The sequence below is a fragment of the Mytilus californianus genome, unplaced genomic scaffold, assembly GCF_021869535.1.
Source record: "Mytilus californianus isolate M0D057914Y unplaced genomic scaffold, xbMytCali1.0.p SCAF_4, whole genome shotgun sequence".
NCBI lineage: Eukaryota > Metazoa > Mollusca > Bivalvia > Mytilida > Mytilidae > Mytilus > Mytilus californianus.
Window position 1 is genome coordinate 103,737,048 of NW_026262690.1, and position 23,917 is coordinate 103,760,964.

General features: G+C 34.9%; 1 protein-coding gene and 15 non-coding genes across 16 annotated transcripts in view; 8 read left to right on the top strand and 8 right to left on the bottom strand.

Annotated features, from left to right (window-relative positions):
* LOC127738933 (glypican-6-like) overlaps window positions 1–1,444 on the bottom strand; it is a 42,965-nt gene extending 41,521 nt beyond the window's left edge. Inside the window, exon 1 of the mRNA XM_052250430.1 lies at window positions 1,037–1,444. Coding sequence (XP_052106390.1) covers window positions 1,037–1,199 — 163 coding nt within the window. The 5' untranslated portion in view covers window positions 1,200–1,444. The remainder of the gene's footprint in view (window positions 1–1,036) is intronic.
* A 14,361-nt stretch (window positions 1,445–15,805) lies between these two features.
* On the top strand, window positions 15,806–15,878 carry Trnar-ucg (transfer RNA arginine (anticodon UCG)). The gene has a single exon. It is a non-coding gene; the product is annotated as a tRNA-Arg (tRNA).
* A 576-nt stretch (window positions 15,879–16,454) lies between these two features.
* Window positions 16,455–16,527, bottom strand: Trnak-cuu (transfer RNA lysine (anticodon CUU)). Its single transcript has one exon. It is a non-coding gene; the product is annotated as a tRNA-Lys (tRNA).
* A 413-nt stretch (window positions 16,528–16,940) lies between these two features.
* Window positions 16,941–17,013, top strand: Trnar-ucg (transfer RNA arginine (anticodon UCG)). Its single transcript has one exon. It is a non-coding gene; the product is annotated as a tRNA-Arg (tRNA).
* Window positions 17,014–17,589: 576 nt separating this feature from the next.
* Window positions 17,590–17,662, bottom strand: Trnak-cuu (transfer RNA lysine (anticodon CUU)). Its single transcript has one exon. It is a non-coding gene; the product is annotated as a tRNA-Lys (tRNA).
* Window positions 17,663–18,075: 413 nt separating this feature from the next.
* On the top strand, window positions 18,076–18,148 carry Trnar-ucg (transfer RNA arginine (anticodon UCG)). The gene has a single exon. It is a non-coding gene; the product is annotated as a tRNA-Arg (tRNA).
* A 576-nt stretch (window positions 18,149–18,724) lies between these two features.
* On the bottom strand, window positions 18,725–18,797 carry Trnak-cuu (transfer RNA lysine (anticodon CUU)). The gene has a single exon. It is a non-coding gene; the product is annotated as a tRNA-Lys (tRNA).
* Window positions 18,798–19,210: 413 nt separating this feature from the next.
* Trnar-ucg (transfer RNA arginine (anticodon UCG)) lies at window positions 19,211–19,283 on the top strand. The gene has a single exon. It is a non-coding gene; the product is annotated as a tRNA-Arg (tRNA).
* Window positions 19,284–19,859: 576 nt separating this feature from the next.
* Window positions 19,860–19,932, bottom strand: Trnak-cuu (transfer RNA lysine (anticodon CUU)). The gene has a single exon. It is a non-coding gene; the product is annotated as a tRNA-Lys (tRNA).
* A 413-nt stretch (window positions 19,933–20,345) lies between these two features.
* On the top strand, window positions 20,346–20,418 carry Trnar-ucg (transfer RNA arginine (anticodon UCG)). Its single transcript has one exon. It is a non-coding gene; the product is annotated as a tRNA-Arg (tRNA).
* A 576-nt stretch (window positions 20,419–20,994) lies between these two features.
* Window positions 20,995–21,067, bottom strand: Trnak-cuu (transfer RNA lysine (anticodon CUU)). Its single transcript has one exon. It is a non-coding gene; the product is annotated as a tRNA-Lys (tRNA).
* A 413-nt stretch (window positions 21,068–21,480) lies between these two features.
* Window positions 21,481–21,553, top strand: Trnar-ucg (transfer RNA arginine (anticodon UCG)). Its single transcript has one exon. It is a non-coding gene; the product is annotated as a tRNA-Arg (tRNA).
* Window positions 21,554–22,129: 576 nt separating this feature from the next.
* On the bottom strand, window positions 22,130–22,202 carry Trnak-cuu (transfer RNA lysine (anticodon CUU)). The gene has a single exon. It is a non-coding gene; the product is annotated as a tRNA-Lys (tRNA).
* Window positions 22,203–22,615: 413 nt separating this feature from the next.
* On the top strand, window positions 22,616–22,688 carry Trnar-ucg (transfer RNA arginine (anticodon UCG)). Its single transcript has one exon. It is a non-coding gene; the product is annotated as a tRNA-Arg (tRNA).
* Window positions 22,689–23,264: 576 nt separating this feature from the next.
* Trnak-cuu (transfer RNA lysine (anticodon CUU)) lies at window positions 23,265–23,337 on the bottom strand. The gene has a single exon. It is a non-coding gene; the product is annotated as a tRNA-Lys (tRNA).
* A 413-nt stretch (window positions 23,338–23,750) lies between these two features.
* Window positions 23,751–23,823, top strand: Trnar-ucg (transfer RNA arginine (anticodon UCG)). Its single transcript has one exon. It is a non-coding gene; the product is annotated as a tRNA-Arg (tRNA).
* The last annotated feature ends 94 nt before the right edge of the window (window positions 23,824–23,917 follow it).

Below are 23,917 nucleotides of genomic sequence, written 5' to 3' on the forward strand. Positions count from 1 at the left end.
TACATTATAACCAATACTCAAATTAGCAAGATAAAAGCCAAGGCTCAATTTAACAAGAATGTAACTAATTACATGTTTGTGCATTCTGTACAACTTGTGTTATCATTTTAAACATGCACGAACAATGCACATTTAGAGATCCATTCAAATTGTCTATACTGGCAATGGACTCACCATCTTCCATAGCCAAGGGTTACGATCCAGTACTTTCCTCTGGATCGTAACCCTTGGCTAGCGAAGGTGTGGACTCACCAAAATTATCAAGTTCTACATTATGGAGGAACTTCACAATTTATTATAGAAATTTTTGAAGGTCTGGTCAAAATAAAATGCAAAAAGTACCAATAATATTTTTTCATAATTTTATCTAAAACTGAAAGTTTAAAACTTTTTTTGAAAAAAATATACTGACAATCTTAAACTAATGATGTAATAACTGACACTTAATGGAATGAGGCATTATAACACCAACTTTTGATCAACTGGAAAACCAGGTCGTTTCATACTTGTTAACCCATCCTAAAATAAGACATAATTGCCCTCCCTGGGAAGATAACATTTTGGCCATTTCCTTTCAGACTTTAAATCATATCTTGAGACACATAAAGAGGATTAACATTAAACAGTATACGCTTTCATGTAAAAAAAAGTTTGCTGTAGGGGAAACATTTCTTCAATTCTAATTGTAGACTTACCACAGAGCATATAGTTGTTAAAAAAATTTCAAATATTTTAATGTTAAGACCTGTAAATGGTAAGGTCTCAGTGAAGACTTATTAAATTTTATTTGTATATATGGTAAATACTTACCTCACATAATGACATATATTTGTTTTTATGTACTAAATTAGTAAATAAGGAAATTAAAAATAGAGAAATTTAAGTGTTATAAAGCAATACATTGGTTTGTGATGTATGATACTTGTCGACAATTTGTTTACTTAGTTTAAGATCTGGTCTTTGTGAGTGTAAATTTTGGCAATGCTGTTGATGTTAATTTTTGTGGAATGAATGAATGAAAACACGTGTTTAGTACCTGAAATCGCCTGAATGGGAACTTCATTTTCATTTCCTCCTTTTTCTGTGTAGGCTCTTTTCACCTCAATACACGGTAAACTGTTCAAACAATTAGCACACGCGATAAAAAACGTCAGTACACACCAACACAACCCTTGATTTACTGTCAGTTTGGCGGCCATTATATTTTTTCCGACAAAAACAAAAGATTTCTGTATATACACCTTACATTAGAACAAAAAGTACACAATAATAATATTAAAACATAAAGAAAATCACTGATTATTTATCCATTAATTTGAATTTTTATGTAGTAATCCACATTTTAAGCCGAATCATTATCCCGTTACTCAGTTGTGATGATCATCTTCCATATCTGTTTACCAGTCTGCTGTTCCGTTGAACTCCCCCGGCAATATGTACATAAATAGCCACTAGGAGCTGTCAAAACAATCAGAATTGATATGTCATTTTTAATTTGATCACCAAAAGATAAAAAGCGAACAATGAAAGACAAATGGAAATATTGGTTTTCTGATTCTTCGATAAAAAGTGATATATTCAAAACGTAAAAAAATGGGGTATCAATTGGAACAGCTCTACTTCCTTCTCAATGAGTGTATTAAAACAGCTGATGTGATTGGTTGTTTCACAAGTAGTGGCATATATTATAAAATATTAGGTCATCGGTGCCAAGTTATAAAAGAGAGAAAAGTGTTAGTTTAGCTCAAAACATATAAAACATCTTAAATCTTTGTGATTTTTTTTCTTGGTTGAATAAAATATTTGCAAAGGGAAAAGGTTGAAACCCCGAAAATGATAACTGAAATCTGATCAAATCTAGCTAAGCTGGGACCCCCTTTAAAGGATGTTTAATATATAGTAACAGAAGTCCATTACTTGGGCCCAATAGTAATGGACTTCTGGTATATATAAATCCTTGCTGGAACTCAATTTAAAAAGAAAAGGGAAAAAAATCAGCTGTCGTAAGGAAAATCATAGCCGCTAGTCAATGTTTCTGAGTTGAATTCAACAATTTACCACGACATTTTGTTGCGAATAATATCAATATGCTATTCAAGGATTCTTAAGTCGTATTTAATAAAAACCAAATAATTTAAATATACCCTACACGATCCGAAATTATGGACCATGTAGCCATGATCACAAATCAAATCTGTTATGCATAAATACATACAAGGTTTAATACATATATTATAAAAATATGTATTTAAAGAAATAAATACTCAAACACTTCATTAGAGAAATTGATTTTTCTTCTCCAATTAATCACAAATTTTAAGCAGGTAAACTGGTGCTAAAATATTCCCATCCTAAACTAACTCTTAGAAGGATGGTATTGATATTTGCGAGAAAACATTTTATAGATAAAAACAAAGCAGGATTATATATAATATAAACATTTTCCTCTGAAAAAACCCCAAAACAAAACAAAACGAGAAGAACAGGAGGCATGAGGCCACAGGAGCATGTGTAATAATAAGTTCATAATATACATGTATAATGTTACCACGCGAGCACCAACATATTTTTTACTGGTCGTATATGAATGTTACAGAAGCACCAAAATGGTCACTGCGCCTTACGGTACTTCACTTCTGAGTTGATTTTTTGTTGATGCCATACATAATTGACTCATAATTGTAAGTGTTCATTATTATGCAAAAATATCAATTTAAAAAATAAATTTCTGAAATACGAATAAAAATTGGGTTATTTTGTTGATCTACTACCAACATATTATGAAGATGACTTTATATTACGCAGCAATCTAGACTTTAATGCTGAAAAATAGCATAATACAGAATTAGAAGTTGTAGCTGTAGCACAATAACGGTAACTCTTCGTAATAACAAAAATTTAAATGCAAAGGGAGTTTACTGTTTCTAAATTGACCATCATACACTTTCATTATCTCCATAAAAAGCTTTACTATATGAGTTCCAGCTGATATTTTATAATACATTTTAATATATTTTTGCGTCTCTTAATTGTGAATATCTCTCTCTCTCTCTCTCTCTCTCTCTCTCTCTCTCTCTATAAAATTGAGAATGGAAGTGGGGAATATGTCAAAGAGTCAACAACCCGACCAAAGAGCAGACAACAGCCGAAGGCCACCAATGGGTCTTCAATGCAGCGAGAAAATCCCGCACCCGGAGGTGGTCCTCAGCTGGCCCCTACATATAAACGCCTAAAAAGTGTACAAAACAACACCAATAATAAAAAAAGGAAACATTAAATGTAATTATCTATAATATTTCGGATAACAGATATCCTTCATTAGTATGATTATGATGTAAAATGACTCATATCAATCTATTCTGGTTTAACTATAACAATCTTTAACTTTATACAATTAAAACCGAACACAACAACGCATGTACAATTCTAAAATTTCAAAAATGTCGTAGGTTAGGTATTTACAACAGAAACAGCATAGATATGCTTCTAACAAAATAGTAATGTGCGATATGAACTGGTACAGTTCTAAAATTTCACAGGTGACGAAAGGTAAGATATTACAACAAAGACTGCGTAGAAATACATTCCCAATGAACAGCACTGACCGATTTTGAACAGATATATCATGTTATGGAGGGGTATTTGCGAAAAATACCAGTCAAGGGACGGTGAAATTTCCCAAGCCGCTAGACGAGGGAAATTTGGTCCCAAGACTGGTACTTTTCGCAAATACCCCTCCTTAACATGATATATCTGTTTAATTACACCGAATAGATTGTGATTGAAACTGTCTGTACTTGTGAAGGGAAATCGAAGTACCGCGGGAATTATACATTTACTTATATGCGTAAGTGCCGTCTTTTCGTAACGTCATGCATGGTATCTATATGCGTAAACGTCATTGTTATTCATAACTAAATCGTTCATTTGTATAGACATTTTCCCCCTCTTTATATGTATATTTCTGACAGTTTTCGGTTTAACCCAATCAATAGTGCTTAACCGATGTTGTCGGGATAAAGTGAGAAAGGTTCCGAATAATTTTGGCGGGAACAGGCTCGCGAGGGTAAAAAAGGAATATCCAAAATGCAAATACCACGACAGAGAGGGGAATTTGAGGCAAATTCACCGGCAGCGGTGAAAAAACAGGCAAATTCGTTTGAAATGAGGAAAAAATGTTAGAATATGCGAAAAATACACTGGCTAACAACCAATCAAAATCCGGCATTCTTATATAAGGTGTAATTAGACGGCTGGTATAATACTCAAATTTCAAATTTGACGACGGTAAAGTAATTACAACAGAGGCTGCGTATTTACACATCCCAAATAAATAGTAGTTTGATAATGATTAAAAAAATTTAATTTTGACAGAGGGTAAGTAAATGAACGTGGCTGCGTACTTATACATCTCAAATGAATAGCACCCTGCGATTGAAACTGGTATAATTCTGAGTTGACAAAGGTAAAGGAATAGTAAAAGAGACAGCGTATTAATATGTAATATAACCCATTTATTAAAGCGCATACCTGAGCAAGCGTCTCCGTGAAGAGTAATAGACTATTTGCCATGGGATAGAGTGAATTGTCTCCCTCGTATTAACCAATCAAAATCTGGCATTTTGACATTAAGTATAATACTATCCCATGGCAAATACTCTATTACCCTTCACGGAGACGCTTGGGCTTTAATAAATACGGATGATTGTTATGTACAAGACGACACATACGGTTTATTACTTTGAATTTGAAATTTAATAGACAGTAAAACAGAACATTCAGTATAATAAATTAAATAACACATATCTGCATGATGAGAGAGTGATAGAGCAGATTGTTGCCCCTCGAAACGACATTGTCAACCTTGGCTTCGTCTCAGTTTACAATGTTTTCTCGATGTAACAATCTACTCTATCACCCTCTCAGCTATGTGTTATCTATATAATATCTCATTTATAAACAGGTCACCAAATTATAAACACCTGAAGACAACCCCAAACCGCAGTTTTGACAGATTTTGACTTTTGAGCATTAATGCAATTGTATAAAAGGACATCGTGAAGCAAATCCAAAATTATGTTTGAATCAAAGCTATTTATAACTTCTTTCGAATAATTTTTGACAATTCCAACAATTAGCAATATATATACACCCGATTTGGTTGTGATAGCTTAAGTGTATTTGACTTCTAAAGCTTTTGGTCTTCCGTGCATATTCATATCCTGTGCACTGCGAGCTATCGTACGGTTAAATCACTGCCACTGGATTGGACCGAAGTTGTCAGTTCCTGTGTGTAGCACTGCATAATGAGAAAATTACAGTAGGTGTTTAATTCATGCCAATGCTATTCGTATATTGGCTAAAAGACGAATTTAATTAATTTGAAAATATGAATAAAAGATATTAAATATAACAATAAATCATTATACTATCATACAGATTTATAAATATTCATTGAAATTTAATAAATATTGAACGAACAAGAAATGTATCTACTTTGAAAATCAGAAATCGACTTCTTCATTATGCCAACATCAACTGTATGACGTATAACAATTGATTTTACCTGGAATGATTACGCTTTCATCTCACTAGACAATATTTCGCAGATGTTTTGTTCTTCAAGTTTTACTCTAAGATTCTAAATGTCAAAATGAATGCTGTGTTTTTGAAAATTAAATGAAGCAAGCTTAAAATGTAATGGTCACTTAATTTCATTTCGTATGAAAATTTTCAGCACGAGTGCACACGTTAAAATGTCTCGCCTGCTTTACTTATCATTTAATTCATGTTGAAAGTCTATAATATGAAGGTTTTTCTACAAGTATCACATAATCATAATACTATCAATGTTCTATGCAAATGAGGTCACCGTCAAATGAACCATACCAGACAGACATGTACAGACATACAATCATTCTTTGCACCTAATATAGTGGTCATATCACTAGATAGTACCTGGAAACAGATCAAACCAGAAAATCTAAATATTAACCAATGAACCATGAAAATGAGTTCAAGATCATATGAACCCTGCCACAGACACTTACAACTTACAATCCTTCCATACACCAAATACAGTTGACCTCTTGCTTATGGTATCTGAAAAACTGACAAAATTGCGAAAACTTATCATTGACCAATGAACTATGACAATGAGGTCAAGGTCATATGAACCCTACCAAACAGACATGTACACCTTACAATCATTCCACACATCAAATATAGTGGCCCTATTGCTTATAGTATGTGAGAAATAGACCACACCACACAATTGTCCAGTGAACCATGAAATTGAGGTCAATGTCAGAAAAAAACCTGCCAGTCAGAAACATAAATTTACAATCATTCTATACACCAGATAAAGTTGACATAATGCTTATAATATCTGAGATACGGACTTGACCACGTAACTATAACCTTGATCACTGATCCATGAAATGAGGTCGAGGTCAGGTGAACCCTACCTGACGGACATGTAGCCATTGCAAAGAACCCATATAACAAATATAGTTACCCTATTACTCATAATAAGCGAGTATTTCACTTGACAAACAATGTTATTTTTTTTCAAGCAGTCATTGAACCATATGAGGTCAAGTACAACAGACATCTGACAGACGGAAACTTCAAAACATAAGGTATCTATATACAAGATATGAAGCATCCAGGTCTTCTACATTCTGAAATATAAAGCTTTATACAAATAGTTATACAAAAATGATATTGATATTGAAATGGATTCACTACGACCGAATATTTTCACTATTACGGACGTCTTAGAAAATATACTTCTTGTAAAATGATGGATGAATGGGGCAGATTTACGAAACTTCAGAGTAAATAAAAATAAGAAACTGAACGCAAGAAATCCACCTTGACATAAGAACTTGGTGATCAAACCTCCACAAAATTCCAGATAGTAATTACAAATAAACGAGTCGGTATAACAGGAAAATAGTGCGCAAAGAGAGCCATAACATTTACTATTAACGATAGAAATCTTAGACTAGAAAAAAACGAGGATGTTGAACCGATGAGGATAGACTTTTTGTTTGCATATTCCCCATCAAGTAGAGTACATGTATCATTAAAGCATGATATTAGTATACGATAGTCACATTCTGGCAATATTTCTTTCTTATTCATACCCGTACAACCAATTCTGTTACAGGCACATTACTGTATTTTTGGTTCTGTTGAATACCATTTGTTACCCTTTATTTCCTCAGTAATGTTAAGCGTGACAATCTAAAAATTGTTTTGAAGTACTCCTTCGACTCCTCCGCTAATTGCTTGTGATCCGCTGGTTCCTTTGATTGACCTGATCTATCTAAAATGACCTTTTCTCTTCTATTTGGTGTGAATATACTGTTTGTTGTTAAATATATTTGTTTAGACTGGAGCATTATATTGAGTTATGATTTGATTGATGTTTTGTGTTTTAACGCCACTTTTAAGCACCGCTTTTGGGCTATTTCGTGGCGGCCAGTTTTTATTGGTGGAGGAAGCCGGAGTGTCCGGAGAAAACCACAGACCTTCGATAGGAAAACTGACACTCCTAGTCAATTAAGATTGGAGTCGAGTGCACCCGCACGAGCGGGTTTCGAACTCACAACCTCAGTGTTGACTGGCTAGTGATTACAGTAGTAACTACTTAGACCACTCGGCCACCGAGGCCCCTATTGAGTTATGTGTTTCCTATACCTGGTCATTCTGTGTGTCATTCTGTACATGATGTATTTTGGACTCGACTATGATACTATATTTGCTTTATCGTTGTATGCTATTATCGGTAGGGTTTCTTTGTATATGACTTATTGACCTTCATACAAGTGAGGCTTTGATTTCGTGAATCTGTCAATACATATATGCCATATTTCAATTGAGAAGTGCCATATGTAAAATCAGAATCAGTGCACATGATCTCAAAATAGAAAGAGACAGGTATAAAACTTTATATATAGAAAGAGACCAAAGGCTTTGTAAGAAATGTACTCTAAATCTGGTTGAAGATGAACAACATTTTATTACTAGTTGTCCAGCATACAATAATGACAGGGAGATATTTTTCAAGGAGATAAACTGTATCTGTGCCAATTTTATATATCTTTCAAATGAGGCAAAATTTGTTTGGTTATTTACTAATGAAAATTTGTCTATACTTAAATATTTAGGGAGCTATATTATTACATGTCTAGATGTTAGACGAAATGTTAATTAATGTATGTAATAACAATGATAATTGTAATGATTTTATAGTTCTGATCCTGCCTGGAATTAAATGTATGTGATTTTTATAGAATGAAGATAATAACATCTGTCTGAACTTTTTAATGTTTCATTTTAATATATAAAAATGTTTTTCTGTTACAAATCATGATGTATTGTTTTATGTGTACATGTTATGCTGCCCATCAAGGGCCCTTGATTGGAATAATAAATATTCTTATTCTTCTTATGCCAATTTGATATCTCTCTTTTTTTTCTAGGCTTAAAAGTCACCTTAATATGTTTGCAGTTACATATGTAGATCTTCTTTGAAATAACATATATTCTGTTTATATCCTCTATTTTTTCCTTCTACATCATATTGTTCTGGGGATATCGGGTGTAATTGGGTTCTAGATCTTGTGCTTGTCCGAAGTGATTTTGTAAACTGTATTTCATTTTTGGGTGGACATGATCATCTTGTCGTCAGGTGAAGCAAGTTTTAGCATTGCTAGATAATCAAGAATATGTGTTTAAGGAGAAAAAGCTGAGACCTTGCTTTCTGTACGTAGAAGTTAATCTGTAAGTGGCACTGTGATCAAGCAAGTTTAACCTTGATGTCTATTCAGATTACGTATTCTGGTATATGTGTGTCAAGCCGTATGTTTATCATTTATTAGCGTTTTACCCTCAAGGTATGAATTATAAGGCAAGTTCAGGACTTTCTAGCCCTTTATTGGCAACTGTAGGTACTAGAAAGACATTCTGATGCGGCTAGATCTTATTTTGCATTTATATTGTATGTAAATATTTATCATATTTAAAATGTATAATTGTTTGTATTGCTTGAACCCTTATGGGTGTAATTTTGCAATAAAGATTATATTATAAGTTGATATTACGGCGATCTGGACAACTTGTGAATTCAGGGTTGCAAGCAATATTCTAGCTTGCTGTTTAGCTATAGCATTGCTTGATGTTTATAAACAGCCTCTTCTTAGAGACAAGTTTACAAAGCATGTTCCAATCTTTCTATTTTGCCGTGTATGCAAATTTGCGATATTTTTACAATCTGAACACGCTATATTTATAATTGGCGGCAAGCTACATCCGTGCTTCTTGTATATTAACAGCCGTATTCTTGAGTTTGCAATTGAATGAGTTTTAGGTAAACACTAAATAGTCTTAGGTTCAGAAAGATGTAAGTGCTTTTGTAGTAAGTTGTATGCAGCAAGCTATAGCCTTGCTTGTTTGTTTAATTGACCGAAATATGATATAGTATGCAAGCCTTAACCTCGGCATAAATTAAAGATTAATGAGTTTTAGGGGTGCTGTAACTATTATTTGATCGTCCAAAAGGTTTGTTACAGTATAGCAGTAAACTATGTTTCTTGACAGGTTTCATCAGCAGGATGTCTTATTTCATCAGCTGATCAGTGATTTTTATTCAGGTGTATCAGACGTTTTCATATTCTTTTCGAAAGACGCACTGTTGAAAACATGCAGCAAGCTATAATCTCTCTTCAATGTTTGTACAAGTTTGGGTTTATTTTATATTTTGGTCTTAAACATTACTGAAGAGACATATATTGTTGAAATACTGCAGTTCAATTGGTACCGTTGGTGTTGTTACTTTAACCGTTCATAAATAGAACTTATAATACTTGGCAACTGTATTTGTCTCAGCACATCAAATGTGAAGTTCGGGTAAATAAACAGGTTTGGTTTTTAACCTTAGGTATGACTCTGAGATTTTCTGTACCTATACTCCTTATTTTCTCGTTTAAGTAGTATATTTGATTTTCCAATCGAGCTGTCTGACCTGGATGTTTTTTAGTGTTTAGGATGTTCTTTTCATTATATATATATATGGATACTCTATGGTGGCACTCTAAGACAATAATTAGTTATCAAAGGTACCAGGATTATAATTTAATACGCCAGACGCGCGTTTCGTCTACATAAGACTCATCAGTGACACTCAGATCAAAATAGTTATAAAGCCAAACAAGCACAAAGTTCTGTTGTATGTTTGATTTTGTCCTTTATTTGGGCTTTCTAATATGATAGTTTGTTTGCAATTTGATAAATTATGCTGTTATAATGTGATGTGACCCATACAAAAAGCATTTCCTTCCGATTCTTTTAAGTGTTGACCAGTTGAATGGAGCATTAGCAGTGAGAAAAGCCAAGTTTAGATATTATGGTCGGATCTAGAAATTTTTCTGTTGAAATTCTTGTTGAAGGTGTCTGAAACTAGAATAGATTTTTGTTTGCAAATTTTATTTCTAGCATCATTTAAATTTTGATAAAATTGGTTTTAAGTTTAACGTATGTTGTGATGTACATCTTGTTGAGATATCAGGTTGTCTTGTGACAAAGGGCGCGAAGTCTCGGTTTGTACACCTAATAAATATTTGAAAAAAAACCATTGTTCAGTTAATGCGTATGTTACTAAATTGTTTTTTCTTCTTCAATTCTTAGTTGCCAAATATATATGATGATTATACGATTAAAAGTTAAACGCTATTCTACAGATGAACAACTATTTCATGACATGAATATCAATTAAATGGTCATTTTTATAAATTTCCTGTTACAAAACTTTGAATTTTTCGGAAAACTATAAGGATTTTCTTATCCCAGGAATAGATTACCTTAGCCGTATTTGGCACAACGTTTCGGAACTTTGAGTCCTCAATGCTCTTCAACTTTGTACTTGTTTGGCTTTATAACTATTTTGATATGAGCGTCACTGATGAGTCTTATGTAGACGAAACGCGCGTCTGGCGTATTGAATTATAATCCTGGTACCTTTGATAACTATCATGTCCATTCCTTTGTTATTTGAAAACAAAACTGTTGTCTAGGCTGAAAAGTTACAATATCTTTAAATTCAAGTAATAATGCATTATATGAGAGTCTGGATTAGGTTTACAAAATAGAGATTAATGGGCAACAAATAGCGAATACAGTCAAAATTTAGATATAACAGTGAAAAATGGGAAAACCAAAAAAGAAGAAAGACAAATGGGTGATGATATATCAAGAAAGGAACAACAGCCAAATAACCGGCAAAAGAAATCAAGATTCGAGAAAAATGGCGTTAAATACTAAAGAATACCGACATGAAGACCTACCTAACCCTCCTAAATATATTGTACCCAAATATGTTTGCATTACCGTGACTGAATACACCAGGAGAAAATTATTCATGTGAGAGTTACCGTGACTGAATACGCCAGGAGCAAATAATTCATGTGAGAGAGAGAAACATGACACTATCCTGGATTTTGATGTAAAAGTTCTTTTTTGCGAGTTTGTATTGTTATGACCGTTTGGCCTAACTAATAATGCGTTTGACTTCGGATCATACTTCTTGATTGCGAGGTCGAGTTTTGTCGTAGTAGAAATTGCGCTTTGTAATCAGAATTACGATGGAATATCTTTAGCCGATCACTTAGATCGCTCCGTTTTTGCGTATCGAAGTCAGCGGCATTACTAAAGTATGTATACTTAATTATGATCAAATACTCATCTTTCGTGAAGGTAGATCCAGAAAAGCGCTTCGGACGCATGAAATTGATTACGTGTTGTTTTCATTTTTTTTATGTTGAAAAACTGAAGTCAATTAAACGCTCATACAAAACATGTAAATGGCATGCAGAATTCGATCAGGTGTACTGATTTTTGAATTGCTTACCATATCAGACAGTAATTGTAAGAACCTCACAATGCACCCGTGTAACAAACAACAATAAATCGTGAACTTGTATAGAAAAGACTGCAGTATATCAAATCTATATGTATGTCTAATACACATTCGGGGATAAACTGCAAAACAGTAGTCAGTTAACGTGAATGTTAATATTATTTTTTTTTATTTTGAAGAGTGCATTTCTTTCTAACCTAAATTTTGTAAACGTTGTGTGGCGTTTGTTATCGTTTGCTAAACGCTACAAAAGTAGAAACAAATACATCGTTTAATCAGTGTTTACTGACCCTGTTTTGAACTTCCAATAATGCATGCACATGTTGTTGGTAAACAGACTTATTACGCGGCTATAATTAAATGCGGTTCCTTCAACCAACATAGTAATAAATCTCAAGACTTTACACCGTTTTTTCTATTTCATATGTATGAAAGTTTGTTGCCTATAATTAAGATTTTTTGCTTAGACTGTTAAAGCATTGGTCCCTTTTCAAAAGTCTCCCAACTATTGCCTTGATTTAGCAAGTTATTCTTTTATATTTTTGTTACGTTTATACGATATGATAGGCACTAGGGCGAAGATTTCACTGCATTGTTTGTCTTTTTGCAGATTGTTCCATTGTTTTCTTATAATTTTACTTAAATTCAAGGTTGAAGTTAGAAACAAATGTAGCGTTCGTACTAACAAACGATGAACGACAAACTGTAGACGCACTTTTAGCGAGTGCATAGTTTGTCAAAGTTTATGTAAACTTTGCAAACGTATGTTAGAAACAAATGATCAAAACATGAGCGCGCTTAGCCGTTTGCATCGTTTGTGTTAGAAAGAAATGCACTCGTAGTTTCCAAATATATATGATAGCTATACAACAAAACATTTTGAAATCGTGCAATGAGGGACTCAAATCCACAACCCTGAGATTTAGAGGTTCGTGCTATTTTTTTTTCTTGACAAAATTTATTGCACAAATTTCAATATATCGTTTTTAATATTATACACCATCTTCAGAAGAAAGAAAAAAAACATCAAGTCATTATAACAAAGAATACAAAAGTGTGAAGGGTTTGCACGGTGTACGACAGAGGACAAAAATTGATACAAACGAAAATATGAATTGCGCTAGATTCCTATCCACCTCGCAAATAACATTCAAAGTATCAAATATCAAATATTAATATGTCGTTATTATGCAGCTATAATAAGACTAGAAAATAACTTTACAAAAAGATATCTTTATTCAGTGAAGACCTTTTCACACACTCTCACAAATTCATACAAATTATCTAGGGAAATAAACAAATTTCGATTTACTATCAACATCTTTAACATTTTTCTCTCTCAATTGTTAGCATTTTCTACCATCTGCAGTATTCATTCCTTTACTCACTTCACCAGTCATCAGTTTTGTTGTTCGTACATCTTGAAAATACTCAGTCAACACTGTTTAATATCTCAGTCATCTCAATTGAGTACTTCGAACGTCTTATGAATCATATAACATAATATCAAATTTTCTCTTCTGTTTTTTTTTAATCAAAATGTCAGAACAACTCCGGTTTTGTTTCAGCACAAATTTGGGAATTTACTCATTTTCGTCTGCATTACATTTATTATGAGTAGATTATCAATCACATTTTCTCAAGTTCATCCTTGTTTACATTTATTTGTAGTGTTTTTCAATCTATTTTATTCAATTGAGCTTTTATCGGTCAATTGTGTGACGAGTACAATTGCAAACAATATGCATAAAAGTAAACACTGATTATCGGCTGACAAAATTGAGGATAATAACTGCACTGTAAAAGAACATCATTTAGTTCCCCAATTGAATAACACATTCTTCAAAAAAGAATTTGCATTTTTTTCGAACATAAAACTTGATAGTCGAGTCATGTTATTTGATATCTTAAATAATTAACAGATATGTTTAATACCAAAAGAAGAAAATACATGAGCCTCTCGTTTGTATTGATGCAGGTATACAATGTAGCTATAAATTTATCTCGCTGAAAAGTTTTTTGTAGAGGGAGACGTTTTTCAATAATAGTGGGATTGGATAATTTTTAATTAAACAAGAAATGCAATTTCATAAGATTATAATTGTCAGTAAATTGTTTTAGGAATTTTCAGCAAATATAAAAATTCATCAAATAGTATATTTTGAAACTTTCCAACTGTTGGGTTATCTTCAGTTTCCGGCATTATATCTGATGTATTTGTCGGTACCCTTCACTCGGTATTCTATTACTAGTAATTTCAGTTAAACAATCCGATCAATACATCTCGGTATGATTCCAGAAAAAAAAATATCAACTTGATGAGTATATTCCTTCATTCGAGTATTGTTACGTTTAGGTGTAGAATTCGACTTCTGTTTACTTTTACTACTATCTTGATTGTAAAAACTACAGATATACAGCTCTGTTATTTCATCGTGTACAGTAAATGTAAAATTACGAATTTGTTCACAAGCGAATCTTTAAATTTTTCTGACTACATAGACTCATTTTTTAGCGGGCGGTTTAATGCAGAAGTCAAATCGTTGTAACATGTATCTGCATTTATTTGTACGTCGTCAATTTATGTTAATTAACAGTTTAATCTTTGTATGGCTCATAATAACACATTTATTTGCTAGTTACGTCCATATGGACCAAAATAATGCACCCAAATCATACATTGTATACATTTATAACAATGAACAGTTATATTAGCAAATGATATACAATATTTATAGGAACTTTAAGCTGACGCGGACCTCAGTTTAGACTTATTGTATCTGAATAGATATCAAGATAAATTAGAGTTATCCCTCTTTACACAGCTGATTATCCACTTCAAAAAATTTGATCTGTATATTTGTTTTAATCAACATCAAAATCAGAAGAAAACAACTCATTAAAGATACCAGGCTTATATTTGTGTACGCCAAACACACATTTCGTCTACATAATTAGATTGAGTTTTCTGTCAAACCGTCAAGTGTGCGCGAATCACTTTTGCGATTTATTCTTTGATCTAGTTTAATAAGAGTTTATAATTTCTAGTTTACAGTTATTTAATGTTAATCAGTAACGATGGGAGTATCTCCATTTATGAATATACATCAACAGCTATGATAGTTTACCTTCGGGTAGCTTATTTCAAAACCACTATGTTTGCAGTATATCAATAAAAAGAACTTACTTTTGATACAACTTAGAATCACATATATTCCATCATTTAGCTTGGATATCCGATCAATCACATACAATAGAGTTATTTCACTGAACACAAAAGCAAAGTCCATTCATTAAAAAGTCTACTTGACCATCACATAATTTCATGATCAACCGACTGAGCCAGGTGGAAATTAAGAATTAGATATAGAATAGAAACTCAGTTGACAGGATACCAGTCCAGTACCCACGAATAAAGTCCCTTAATAAACATACTATCTTTTAAATGGGATAGCGCACTGAGGTTAAAATTGTGTAAATGTGCTTAATTTTTGAGTATATTCAAAGGGTATACATCAAACTTTCAACGTCTATGAAATTTTGTGTGATTCTGAAATGTATCTGGTGGATGATTATCTGAGTAAATAGGGCAAACTTTATTTTGGATTTTAACAGAAGGTGAAAAAATATACCCTATTCATACTCAACACAGTAATGCTATCTAAAATGCCGAACGAGTCTCATGCTCTACCGACTGAGCTAGCCGGGCAGATGTTTGCTAATCGGAAAGAAGTAGATGTCATTTGTGCGAAGCGTTTAGTGCCTAAGGTGTTGTCTTGACCATGTGTGAAAACGTCAAGAGCAAATTATTCCGAGAGGAAGAAAATGACGCTATCCTGATTCGCGACGTTTAAGTTGTATTTTGCCAGAATGTATTGCTATGACCGCGTGGCCTAATGGATAAGGCGTCTGACTTCGAATCAGAAGATTGCGAGTTCGAGTCTCGTCGTGGTCGGAGACTTTTTGCAAGCAGCATTACAGAGGAATTTCGACAGCCGACCACTAAAAGCGATTCGTATTCACACGACAATGTCAAAGTCAGCACACGTTTTCGATGAACAAATATGAGATATCTTAACGAATACTTTTTTATTTCTGGAATGAAAAGAAAATTGCAATCAATATCTATTGAAACAAAGTTTTTATAGACCTGATTGTCAACTGGCATAACACAAAGTATCTATTCTTTAATATGATCAACCACACTCGTTTCAATGTGGACAAAATGGGTTCAATTAAATGGGCGTACACAACATTTGAATGGCATCCGCATGCAGAGTCCGATTTCGTTTTCTGATTTTGAAATGCTCACCACAGGCAGTTTTTGCACGAACTTCACGGGTGCAGCTGTGATCAATGCATGTCTTTGTGTAAATGACCGCACGAAATCGTGCACTTTTATATAGACCGCCGTTTATGAAATCTGTGTAATAACTATTAGTTGGTAAATAAAAAAGTAACTAGTTTTCAGTTATCGTGTATGTTTATTATGCCTTTTCCAAATTGCCAAACCGATACAATAAAAATTAACCGCCCAACGTGGGGCTCGAACCCACGACCCTGAGATTAAGAGTCTCATGCTCTACCGACTGAGCTAGCCGGGCAGATGTTTGCTAATTGGAAAGAAGTAGATGTCATTTGTGCGAAGCGTTTAGTGCCCTAGTAATTTGCGTTAACCTGTTTTGCTCGTGGCTATTTTTCACATCTAAAGAACAAACGAACAACTATTGTATCAGTTCCATTGATTTTATATTGGAAAGTCGATTTTTTGTCTCTCGTGTGTGAAAACAATGTTGGCGCCAAAATCTCGGAAAACTGTTTCAATGTTTTCAAGAACCAGTAATAATGCATTACTAGTATATAGCATATAAATATGATTCGTTAAGCTTGCAAATTGAGTATTGTGTTGTCTTGACCATGTGTGAAAACGTCAAGAGCAAATTATTCCGAGAGGAAGAAAATGACGCTATCCTGATTCGCGACGTTTAAGTTGTATTTTGCCAGAATGTATTGCTATGACCGCGTGGCCTAATGGATAAGGCGTCTGACTTCGAATCAGAAGATTGCGAGTTCGAGTCTCGTCGTGGTCGGAGACTTTTTGCAAGCAGCATTACAGAGGAATTTCGACAGCCGACCACTAAAAGCGATTCGTATTCACACGACAATGTCAAAGTCAGCACACGTTTTCGATGAACAAATATGAGATATCTTAACGAATACTTTTTTATTTCTGGAATGAAAAGAAAATTGCAATCAATATCTATTGAAACAAAGTTTTTATAGACCTGATTGTCAACTGGCATAACACAAAGTATCTATTCTTTAATATGATCAACCACACTCGTTTCAATGTGGACAAAATGGGTTCAATTAAATGGGCGTACACAACATTTGAATGGCATCCGCATGCAGAGTCCGATTTCGTTTTCTGATTTTGAAATGCTCACCACAGGCAGTTTTTGCACGAACTTCACGGGTGCAGCTGTGATCAATGCATGTCTTTGTGTAAATGACCGCACGAAATCGTGCACTTTTATATAGACCGCCGTTTATGAAATCTGTGTAATAACTATTAGTTGGTAAATAAAAAAGTAACTAGTTTTCAGTTATCGTGTATGTTTATTATGCCTTTTCCAAATTGCCAAACCGATACAATAAAAATTAACCGCCCAACGTGGGGCTCGAACCCACGACCCTGAGATTAAGAGTCTCATGCTCTACCGACTGAGCTAGCCGGGCAGATGTTTGCTAATTGGAAAGAAGTAGATGTCATTTGTGCGAAGCGTTTAGTGCCCTAGTAATTTGCGTTAACCTGTTTTGCTCGTGGCTATTTTTCACATCTAAAGAACAAACGAACAACTATTGTATCAGTTCCATTGATTTTATATTGGAAAGTCGATTTTTTGTCTCTCGTGTGTGAAAACAATGTTGGCGCCAAAATCTCGGAAAACTGTTTCAATGTTTTCAAGAACCAGTAATAATGCATTACTAGTATATAGCATATAAATATGATTCGTTAAGCTTGCAAATTGAGTATTGTGTTGTCTTGACCATGTGTGAAAACGTCAAGAGCAAATTATTCCGAGAGGAAGAAAATGACGCTATCCTGATTCGCGACGTTTAAGTTGTATTTTGCCAGAATGTATTGCTATGACCGCGTGGCCTAATGGATAAGGCGTCTGACTTCGAATCAGAAGATTGCGAGTTCGAGTCTCGTCGTGGTCGGAGACTTTTTGCAAGCAGCATTACAGAGGAATTTCGACAGCCGACCACTAAAAGCGATTCGTATTCACACGACAATGTCAAAGTCAGCACACGTTTTCGATGAACAAATATGAGATATCTTAACGAATACTTTTTTATTTCTGGAATGAAAAGAAAATTGCAATCAATATCTATTGAAACAAAGTTTTTATAGACCTGATTGTCAACTGGCATAACACAAAGTATCTATTCTTTAATATGATCAACCACACTCGTTTCAATGTGGACAAAATGGGTTCAATTAAATGGGCGTACACAACATTTGAATGGCATCCGCATGCAGAGTCCGATTTCGTTTTCTGATTTTGAAATGCTCACCACAGGCAGTTTTTGCACGAACTTCACGGGTGCAGCTGTGATCAATGCATGTCTTTGTGTAAATGACCGCACGAAATCGTGCACTTTTATATAGACCGCCGTTTATGAAATCTGTGTAATAACTATTAGTTGGTAAATAAAAAAGTAACTAGTTTTCAGTTATCGTGTATGTTTATTATGCCTTTTCCAAATTGCCAAACCGATACAATAAAAATTAACCGCCCAACGTGGGGCTCGAACCCACGACCCTGAGATTAAGAGTCTCATGCTCTACCGACTGAGCTAGCCGGGCAGATGTTTGCTAATTGGAAAGAAGTAGATGTCATTTGTGCGAAGCGTTTAGTGCCCTAGTAATTTGCGTTAACCTGTTTTGCTCGTGGCTATTTTTCACATCTAAAGAACAAACGAACAACTATTGTATCAGTTCCATTGATTTTATATTGGAAAGTCGATTTTTTGTCTCTCGTGTGTGAAAACAATGTTGGCGCCAAAATCTCGGAAAACTGTTTCAATGTTTTCAAGAACCAGTAATAATGCATTACTAGTATATAGCATATAAATATGATTCGTTAAGCTTGCAAATTGAGTATTGTGTTGTCTTGACCATGTGTGAAAACGTCAAGAGCAAATTATTCCGAGAGGAAGAAAATGACGCTATCCTGATTCGCGACGTTTAAGTTGTATTTTGCCAGAATGTATTGCTATGACCGCGTGGCCTAATGGATAAGGCGTCTGACTTCGAATCAGAAGATTGCGAGTTCGAGTCTCGTCGTGGTCGGAGACTTTTTGCAAGCAGCATTACAGAGGAATTTCGACAGCCGACCACTAAAAGCGATTCGTATTCACACGACAATGTCAAAGTCAGCACACGTTTTCGATGAACAAATATGAGATATCTTAACGAATACTTTTTTATTTCTGGAATGAAAAGAAAATTGCAATCAATATCTATTGAAACAAAGTTTTTATAGACCTGATTGTCAACTGGCATAACACAAAGTATCTATTCTTTAATATGATCAACCACACTCGTTTCAATGTGGACAAAATGGGTTCAATTAAATGGGCGTACACAACATTTGAATGGCATCCGCATGCAGAGTCCGATTTCGTTTTCTGATTTTGAAATGCTCACCACAGGCAGTTTTTGCACGAACTTCACGGGTGCAGCTGTGATCAATGCATGTCTTTGTGTAAATGACCGCACGAAATCGTGCACTTTTATATAGACCGCCGTTTATGAAATCTGTGTAATAACTATTAGTTGGTAAATAAAAAAGTAACTAGTTTTCAGTTATCGTGTATGTTTATTATGCCTTTTCCAAATTGCCAAACCGATACAATAAAAATTAACCGCCCAACGTGGGGCTCGAACCCACGACCCTGAGATTAAGAGTCTCATGCTCTACCGACTGAGCTAGCCGGGCAGATGTTTGCTAATTGGAAAGAAGTAGATGTCATTTGTGCGAAGCGTTTAGTGCCCTAGTAATTTGCGTTAACCTGTTTTGCTCGTGGCTATTTTTCACATCTAAAGAACAAACGAACAACTATTGTATCAGTTCCATTGATTTTATATTGGAAAGTCGATTTTTTGTCTCTCGTGTGTGAAAACAATGTTGGCGCCAAAATCTCGGAAAACTGTTTCAATGTTTTCAAGAACCAGTAATAATGCATTACTAGTATATAGCATATAAATATGATTCGTTAAGCTTGCAAATTGAGTATTGTGTTGTCTTGACCATGTGTGAAAACGTCAAGAGCAAATTATTCCGAGAGGAAGAAAATGACGCTATCCTGATTCGCGACGTTTAAGTTGTATTTTGCCAGAATGTATTGCTATGACCGCGTGGCCTAATGGATAAGGCGTCTGACTTCGAATCAGAAGATTGCGAGTTCGAGTCTCGTCGTGGTCGGAGACTTTTTGCAAGCAGCATTACAGAGGAATTTCGACAGCCGACCACTAAAAGCGATTCGTATTCACACGACAATGTCAAAGTCAGCACACGTTTTCGATGAACAAATATGAGATATCTTAACGAATACTTTTTTATTTCTGGAATGAAAAGAAAATTGCAATCAATATCTATTGAAACAAAGTTTTTATAGACCTGATTGTCAACTGGCATAACACAAAGTATCTATTCTTTAATATGATCAACCACACTCGTTTCAATGTGGACAAAATGGGTTCAATTAAATGGGCGTACACAACATTTGAATGGCATCCGCATGCAGAGTCCGATTTCGTTTTCTGATTTTGAAATGCTCACCACAGGCAGTTTTTGCACGAACTTCACGGGTGCAGCTGTGATCAATGCATGTCTTTGTGTAAATGACCGCACGAAATCGTGCACTTTTATATAGACCGCCGTTTATGAAATCTGTGTAATAACTATTAGTTGGTAAATAAAAAAGTAACTAGTTTTCAGTTATCGTGTATGTTTATTATGCCTTTTCCAAATTGCCAAACCGATACAATAAAAATTAACCGCCCAACGTGGGGCTCGAACCCACGACCCTGAGATTAAGAGTCTCATGCTCTACCGACTGAGCTAGCCGGGCAGATGTTTGCTAATTGGAAAGAAGTAGATGTCATTTGTGCGAAGCGTTTAGTGCCCTAGTAATTTGCGTTAACCTGTTTTGCTCGTGGCTATTTTTCACATCTAAAGAACAAACGAACAACTATTGTATCAGTTCCATTGATTTTATATTGGAAAGTCGATTTTTTGTCTCTCGTGTGTGAAAACAATGTTGGCGCCAAAATCTCGGAAAACTGTTTCAATGTTTTCAAGAACCAGTAATAATGCATTACTAGTATATAGCATATAAATATGATTCGTTAAGCTTGCAAATTGAGTATTGTGTTGTCTTGACCATGTGTGAAAACGTCAAGAGCAAATTATTCCGAGAGGAAGAAAATGACGCTATCCTGATTCGCGACGTTTAAGTTGTATTTTGCCAGAATGTATTGCTATGACCGCGTGGCCTAATGGATAAGGCGTCTGACTTCGAATCAGAAGATTGCGAGTTCGAGTCTCGTCGTGGTCGGAGACTTTTTGCAAGCAGCATTACAGAGGAATTTCGACAGCCGACCACTAAAAGCGATTCGTATTCACACGACAATGTCAAAGTCAGCACACGTTTTCGATGAACAAATATGAGATATCTTAACGAATACTTTTTTATTTCTGGAATGAAAAGAAAATTGCAATCAATATCTATTGAAACAAAGTTTTTATAGACCTGATTGTCAACTGGCATAACACAAAGTATCTATTCTTTAATATGATCAACCACACTCGTTTCAATGTGGACAAAATGGGTTCAATTAAATGGGCGTACACAACATTTGAATGGCATCCGCATGCAGAGTCCGATTTCGTTTTCTGATTTTGAAATGCTCACCACAGGCAGTTTTTGCACGAACTTCACGGGTGCAGCTGTGATCAATGCATGTCTTTGTGTAAATGACCGCACGAAATCGTGCACTTTTATATAGACCGCCGTTTATGAAATCTGTGTAATAACTATTAGTTGGTAAATAAAAAAGTAACTAGTTTTCAGTTATCGTGTATGTTTATTATGCCTTTTCCAAATTGCCAAACCGATACAATAAAAATTAACCGCCCAACGTGGGGCTCGAACCCACGACCCTGAGATTAAGAGTCTCATGCTCTACCGACTGAGCTAGCCGGGCAGATGTTTGCTAATTGGAAAGAAGTAGATGTCATTTGTGCGAAGCGTTTAGTGCCCTAGTAATTTGCGTTAACCTGTTTTGCTCGTGGCTATTTTTCACATCTAAAGAACAAACGAACAACTATTGTATCAGTTCCATTGATTTTATATTGGAAAGTCGATTTTTTGTCTCTCGTGTGTGAAAACAATGTTGGCGCCAAAATCTCGGAAAACTGTTTCAATGTTTTCAAGAACCAGTAATAATGCATTACTAGTATATAGCATATAAATATGATTCGTTAAGCTTGCAAATTGAGTATTGTGTTGTCTTGACCATGTGTGAAAACGTCAAGAGCAAATTATTCCGAGAGGAAGAAAATGACGCTATCCTGATTCGCGACGTTTAAGTTGTATTTTGCCAGAATGTATTGCTATGACCGCGTGGCCTAATGGATAAGGCGTCTGACTTCGAATCAGAAGATTGCGAGTTCGAGTCTCGTCGTGGTCGGAGACTTTTTGCAAGCAGCATTACAGAGGAATTTCGACAGCCGACCACTAAAAGCGATTCGTATTCACACGACAATGTCAAAGTCAGCACACGTTTTCGATGAACAAATATGAGATATCTTAACGAATACTTTTTTATTTCTGGAATGAAAAGAAAATTGCAATCAATATCTATTGAAACAAAGTTTTTATAGACCTGATTGTCAACTGGCATAACACAAAGTATCTATTCTTTAATATGATCAACCACACTCGTTTCAATGTGGACAAAATGGGTTCAATTAAATGGGCGTACACAACATTTGAATGGCATCCGCATGCAGAGTCCGATTTCGTTTTCTGATTTTGAAATGCTCACCACAGGCAGTTTTTGCACGAACTTCACGGGTGCAGCTGTGATCAATGCATGTCTTTGTGTAAATGACCGCACGAAATCGTGCACTTTTATATAGACCGCCGTTTATGAAATCTGTGTAATAACTATTAGTTGGTAAATAAAAAAGTAACTAGTTTTCAGTTATCGTGTATGTTTATTATGCCTTTTCCAAATTGCCAAACCGATACAATAAAAATTAACCGCCCAACGTGGGGCTCGAACCCACGACCCTGAGATTAAGAGTCTCATGCTCTACCGACTGAGCTAGCCGGGCAGATGTTTGCTAATTGGAAAGAAGTAGATGTCATTTGTGCGAAGCGTTTAGTGCCCTAGTAATTTGCGTTAACCTGTTTTGCTCGTGGCTATTTTTCACATCTAAAGAACAAACGAACAACTATTGTATCAGTTCCATTGATTTTATATTGGAAAGTCGATTTTTTGTCTCTCGTGTGTGAAAACAATGTTGGCGCCAAAATCTCGGAAAACTGTTTCAATGTTTTCAAGAACCAGTAATAATGCATTACTAGTATATAGCATATAAATATGATTCGTTAAGCTTGCAAATTGAGTATTGTGTTGTCTTGACCATGTGTGAAAACGTCAAGAGCAAATTATTCCGAGAGGAAGAAAATGACGCTATCCTGATTCGCGACGTTTAAGTTGTATTTTGCCAGAATGTATTGCTATGACCGCGTGGCCTAATGGATAAGGCGTCTGACTTCGAATCAGAAGATTGCGAGTTCGAGTCTCGTCGTGGTCGGAGACTTTTTGCAAGCAGCATTACAGAGGAATTTCGACAGCCGACCACTAAAAGCGATTCGTATTCACACGACAATGTCAAAGTCAGCACACGT